The sequence below is a fragment of the Austrofundulus limnaeus genome, unplaced genomic scaffold (genome assembly GCF_001266775.1).
Source record: "Austrofundulus limnaeus strain Quisiro unplaced genomic scaffold, Austrofundulus_limnaeus-1.0 Scaffold418, whole genome shotgun sequence".
Taxonomy (NCBI): Eukaryota; Metazoa; Chordata; class Actinopteri; order Cyprinodontiformes; family Rivulidae; genus Austrofundulus; species Austrofundulus limnaeus.
The window spans coordinates 317,985-324,383 of NW_013952820.1; the positions used below are offsets into that span (position 1 = coordinate 317,985).

Here is a 6,399-nt window from a genome sequence, read left to right on the forward strand (position 1 = left end):
ATACAGTTATTAAGAATTGAGTTGTGTTATCTCAAATAAAATAAATGAAATGATGCTATGTGTTACCCAGGATATATCAGTCTATTTGTAGACATATTAAAATTACACTAAATTCCCTGTTTTTTTACCAAATCTATTGCAAAATTTCCCATCCAAAATGTCAATTTACAAACTCATCCATTTGATGAGTTTGATATGTAATTGGAAATGAAGCACTTTACTCAACTTCTTGCTTTGAACCTAAAAAAAGGCTTTTTTTTTTCAGTCTCTCTCTCTCTCTCTCTCCTAAAGGAGACATATCATGCATCTAAATTAGAGATGAGATAAATGTCTCACTAAAGGGGCCCGGAGCTTTAGGAGCTGTTTGTCTCATAGAGTCATTCAAAAGAGCCATTCAGTTTTGAACATCATCCTGTAGGGAAATAATTCATCACGTCCGGTATACACAATGATGTCATCATGTTGCATGGGTATGTGCTTCTTTAACCAGAAACCTATATCCCTTTCCCCTGAGTACTGCACCGCTTTACCTGTTTTCCATGAAAAAGCAAAGCAGGAGCAATTGTTTCTGTGGTTAAAGATGAAAAACTACAGATATTAAGAGGAATTAAAAAAAAACTACAAATGATTCTTTACAGGCTCCTATTGTTCGTTGCTAGGAGCCGTTCAAAAGAATCGGATTGTTTGTGAATGTCACATCTCTAAGTTAAATGCTTCTTTTTCACATTTAAATCATTCAGTTGGGGTCTATATGCAATGCTTTGGTTTGCATTCCTCCCTATTGTAACTCCACAAGCCCCTCTTTCACCCAAGGTGTGTTTCAGATCAACTCGCTTTGAGGCTGTCTCTTAAATTCAAACAAGGTACTTCACACCCCGCCCTCTTCCACAATGCTTTTTCCTTTATTTCAGTCTTTCACCCTCTTGAACTTAATATTTTATCAATCTGGCTTTTGAGGTGTGTTTTTGTGTTGTGTTTTGTTGTTAATCTTCCCAACTCAGACTGAATACTGTAAAAAAACTGGGCTTAATTTTGAGCCCACATTTTTTATTCCACACTCCACAATCCTTYGTTCTCAAGTCCAAAAGGGAACAAAAAAGTTCTTAATCAGAGGACCTTTCCCTCCCCGCTTCTTCCCGGGTCAACTGAAGGCTCAGGCATCAGGCTGCTTTGTGGCAGGTAAACATCATAAAACATATCGTAATTACCTTCATTTTTTAATGTGGTCATGTTACTGTTCAATTCGAAATACTTTAGTAAAATGTAATATTTCCCTCTCTGGTTTCTGTTTGTTTTTACTGAACAATATTTTGGCTATTATATTGCTGGTTATTGTAATGCAGCCTTTTGTGAACTCCTAAAACCTCAACACGTGTCAGTCCTTATAAGTTACACCAGGTTAATCCACGTTTCTATGGGTTTCATTGTCTTTCCAGCAATACCTGGTGGGCCAGTCTCTGTTCAAAATGCCCAGACTGATTTTTTGTCCCAGTCCAGCCCTGGGTGGCCTTCAAAGACATTTTCTTCCCTTCTAGGATGGTTAGGGGTTAATCGCTACCCTCAAGCAACAAATCTCTTATTTCTGAAAATGACTCAAACTGAACAAATGCAGCAAAAACACATTTTCTAAAGCTTGATTTATTCATTAATCTCCATGATTGAACCAGATACCACATACAAAATAATTATTTTATAAAAAGCCAGAATTGTCCTGTTGCTATCATAAAAATAATGAAACAACTCTGCCAAAATACTGCTACAGGAGACATTAAAAATAGAAACTGTAACAAAACCTTCTACATGAACATTGAAAAAACAAGCTATTATCTTGGTTTACTTAAATTCCCTATAAATACACATGAGGTATATAACATTTAAAATAATTTGAAACGTAAAACCCTTTGAGTGTTAGTTTCAAAGTAACAGGTGCCCACCCGTGAGAACACCACTTGTAAATTAAATATTTACATATTTCAAAGCTAAATGTTCAAGTTTTGTAACAGATTAACTCCCAAGGAAAAAGAAACAACTTTCACCAAATTAAGCCAGTCAAATTCTGATTTCTTATGAGATTAAAAAGCTAAGTCAAAAGATAAGTGTGAAAAACTGCACTGAAAAACATACAGCATAAGTAAACCCTCGTTTTTTAATTTAAATCATGTAAAAATGTGCAACAGAATAATAAAGTACTGACCTGTAATTTTGTGTTTTGCAAAACTTGTAAAATCAAAGATAATCAAAGATACATAGCATATTGTTTAATAGAGCGCAATTTTCCTAAATTTTATTGTCCACCTATTTAGTTTAAAAATCAGGGGTTTTAAAACTCGTCACCCACAGCCTCCAGTTTTTGTTCCTTTGACCTTGTACAGATTTCAACTCCAGTAATTCAATCTAACCAGCAGGGGACCACATCAAAATGAGACAAAGTTAGCAGGAAATATTCCAACCCGTCCATCCTCCGTTTGTCCCTCCCACCAGTCGTATTGTGACTCTGTCTTGGTGATGACCGTGATCTTGTCGCCAGGTTCAAAGCTCAGATCACCGGGCTGCTGCCCTATGAATGGATGAGTTGCTGTGACAACCAGCTGCCCAGTGGCACCGCCCACGGATGTCCCTGCATCTTTAGGGGAAAAAAGGCAATAAATATTTTGAAGACATTTAAAAAATGAAGTAGTTTGCAATGTTAATGCAGCTGAAATGTTTAAATTTACTTTATAAGGTTCAGGTTCAATTGTGCAAAAATCTGAAGTTACCTGATTCCTTTATTCAAATATTCTAATTCAAAATCAGTTGTTTTGAAAATTTACATTTTGTTGTATTAGTTAAGTTTGAAATTCAAAATGAGAACTTTTTTTTATAACTTTTGTATCTTCTGACATAATTCAAGGTTCAATTTTTGAGCCATTTCAATATCATGATGTGTATCAAAACCAAAAAGGTAATACATGATTGTTTACTAGACATTTAAAAGTTAAACTATGTAATTTAATTATTTTTATGATAAATGTGAGTGAATAGTCATACCGTAGCTTGGAGGGTTCCAGGTGTCAAACTGACCTACAAACCAGAAAAAATACCATGTAAAACAATCTACATGTTGTCATTCAACATCTTTTTTTTGTTAATTAATATTTTACTAATTTTAAGTTGAGTTCACAAACTTATGTAAAAATACTTTTTATAATAATATATTTTGGCAGAAACCCAGAGACATAGAGTCAAAAACAAACCTTGAGCAAAATTATTACAGAAACCATTTTAAATTAATTTGACATTAACATGCTAAATATTTTATTGCTTATTATTCATAAAAACAAAATCTATATACAGTAAAATAAGAAGTTAATCATGTTGTGAATGAAAAAGGGTGCAGAGTGAAAGAAAAAAAGCATACCTCTTATTTTTGAAAAAACAACTTCAACAAACTCAAATGATCTCCAAATTTACTAACTAACTAACTAAATAAATAAAATCTGATATCTTCATATCTTATTTCCATTAAATACTACACCTACTACAGAATTAGGTAATATTTTCAATGTGTTTTTTACATTACTTATAATATTCTCATGTCAAAATATTAACATATTTGACTCTGTGTGCGAGTTATGAAAAGTTTCTTACTGTAGCTCGGAGGTTTGCTGGAGACACTCTGACCTAAAGCAGAAAAAAAAAACCTAAAATAAATAAAATCCAGTATTTGATCTGAACAAAATAAATTTGTAACTAATGGTTTCTCTATGACTTTACTAGTGAAGAATAGGAGGCAAAAATCAAATAAAACAGTAAAGTCAAAGCAGAATATATTAATATAATTACAGAATAGTAAACTATTTTGTTTTTATTTAGAAATACTTTAAATATTTATGGAAATTACTTTAAATGGTTTCCACTATTCAGATTTGGATCTGTCCTTACATCCAGCAGTTTGATAAAATAGTTTGTTTTAAAACTAGTCTTCATGATTTGCAGGTCAGAGGTGGGGACACTAGAGGGTACTGCAGCCTAAAGAAATTGATTGTCCTCAGAAGTAAGGGCAAACTCAGCAGCAGCAGGCCAGTACATCACACTAATTTAACCTCCTGTGGACCTCACATTAGACCCTGATGGTTAATAATTTACCACACAAGAACAGGTTTATTGTCCCCAGAAAGACACTGAGTCCTCGTGTCAGTTTATCCTCAGCCATGCACAGCAGCAGGACTATAAATGAGTTTGTGTTGATCCAAGCTGCTGGAATAAGGTCACTTGCTGATAACAGACACCACTAAATCAACACAATGATTTGTTTCTTTGTGAGGAACAGCTCACCCATACTGTTCTCAGCTCCCTAAATCTAAATGCAGAAACCTAAATCTGACAAACAAAACAACCTTGAAATTAACCAAGACAGAGAAAAAACAATTACTTGATGTTTCAGACTTGTAGACAGAGAGACTTGGATAGGGAACATCCTTCTTTCCTGCTCACACACAAATACACAGAGTAAGCATATAAAAGAATAAAGTCGTCAGGCAATAAAACAACTGGTTTCAGGGTTTTACCAGAATTTGCTGCTGGCTGCTGCTGGCTGGTCTGTGAGTTATAGCTGGACTGTGGTCTTCGCTGGGATGGAGGTGGAGGTCTGGATGGCACAACTAGGGACTGCAGACACAAACACAGTTAACATTAAAAAGCAGTGACAACCACAAAGTGATGCCTTAATGTCAACAAGAAATAAAAAAGATAAGCAGAATGGGAAAACAGAGTTTAAAACAAGAGAACCTTAAAACAAAATGTAAATTCAGTCCAGTTTTTATATATACAAACATCGTCTCAGCAAACTGTACAATAATAATAATAATAATAATAATAATAATAATAATAATAAAACAAAATCAATCTAAGGAAGGAAGCCAGCAGATTGTGTTGAATCTTCACTTCATCACAGTCCACCATCCGGAGCAGCACATTGGCAACAGCTCCATCTCCATCTTATCTGTACTTGGGTCGGGTCATGGAGGCAACAGGTCCAGAAGAGAACCATCCCTCTCCCCAGCGACACTTTCCAGCTCGTCCTGGGGGACCAGAGGCATTCCCAGGCCAGAGAGGATGCATAAACCTTCCTGGGTCTTCCTCGGGGCCTGCTTCCAGAGGGACGTGCTCGGAACACCTCTAAAAGGGAGGCGTCCAGGAGGCACCCTAACCAGATGCCCGAACCACCACATTGACAACAGTGGAGAGGAAAAACCCCCTTAATACAAAGAAACCTCCAGCAGAACCAGACTCAGGGAGGGTCTACATCTGCCTCCACCAGCAGGGTTTGGTGGGACAGGAAAGAGACACATGGAAACACAGAATAACTGGTGAAAAACAACCTTACCAGGAAGAAAATATAGTTTAATAAAACAAAAACAAACAAGATACAGATACTCATAGACTCAATGGAGCAGAGCCACCACTTTCTAAAATAGTGGTGAAAACTTATATTTTGCTCAGCAATTTTTCACTTAAAATGCTCTTGCTGCAATAAAGAGGTTTAATCAATCTAAAAGTTTTTAGTTACAAACCAACTAAAATTCAATTTTTTAAACAATTGCTATGGTCCTACACTCCCCTTAGTTTTAAGTTGCATCAGTACAATTCATCTGAACACTGGTAGCCACCGTCTCGCTGTCAAATAGTCAGAGGTGGAGATGAGAAATCAAAGATTTAAACGTTTCAAACTTGTACTGGGTATTTTCTGGTTATAAATCAGAAAGAATAGTGCAAGAACACGGAGACCAAATTATTTATGAGCACATGATACCCACAAGTTTCGAAAAATGTGCTAATATAAATCCCTTAATTTATGATCCCTTCAGGATTATCACCCGCCTTTGATCGTAGAAGGCAGTAATCTTAAAAGCCTTACAAAAATGACTCCTCCTTCCACCCCCCAGCTGCATCGAGAAATTCTGTTCATAAAAGTTAGGCAGAATTAATGACACGGGAAGTCCTGGCAGTGTCCAAATCCCAATTTTTTTCAGAGAAAATAAATAAATAAATAAAATTTGAAGAAAAGCAAAACAAACAAACAAAAATAAGGGAAAAAACAAAAACACAGTGATAGTTTAACAAAGGATCACAAATGCCTAAAAATAAAAAGGTTTATTCAGAGAAGAGGCACACAATGACTCAACTACAAAGCATAACAAAATGACTAAAGAAATGAACTATGATTTAAAACATTTTCAAACATTTTAAATGGTGAATAAAATATATCTATATGAAGACCTTCAAAACACTCCAATTGATACTAACTTAATATTTTGTGTGGTCACTGAATGTTTTTAAAGGGATCCCTGATTAGTTCTAACATTAGACTTTATTTGACAAACATATCGTTTAACTGTAAAATAAAGACTGTAAAAATAC

The 6,399-nt window shown here is 35.2% G+C and overlaps 1 protein-coding gene across 1 annotated transcript in view; it reads right to left on the minus strand.

The window, feature by feature from the left end:
- Nucleotides 1-1,618: 1,618 nt before the first annotated feature.
- sh3yl1 (SH3 and SYLF domain containing 1) overlaps nucleotides 1,619-6,399 on the minus strand; it is a gene marked incomplete at its 5' end in the record, with an annotated part of 23,720 nt that continues 18,939 nt past the window's right edge. Inside the window, 5 exon segments of the mRNA XM_014024329.1 lie at nucleotides 1,619-2,623; nucleotides 3,028-3,060; nucleotides 3,628-3,660; nucleotides 4,412-4,465; nucleotides 4,548-4,647. Coding sequence (XP_013879783.1) covers nucleotides 2,415-2,623; nucleotides 3,028-3,060; nucleotides 3,628-3,660; nucleotides 4,412-4,465; nucleotides 4,548-4,647 — 429 coding nt within the window.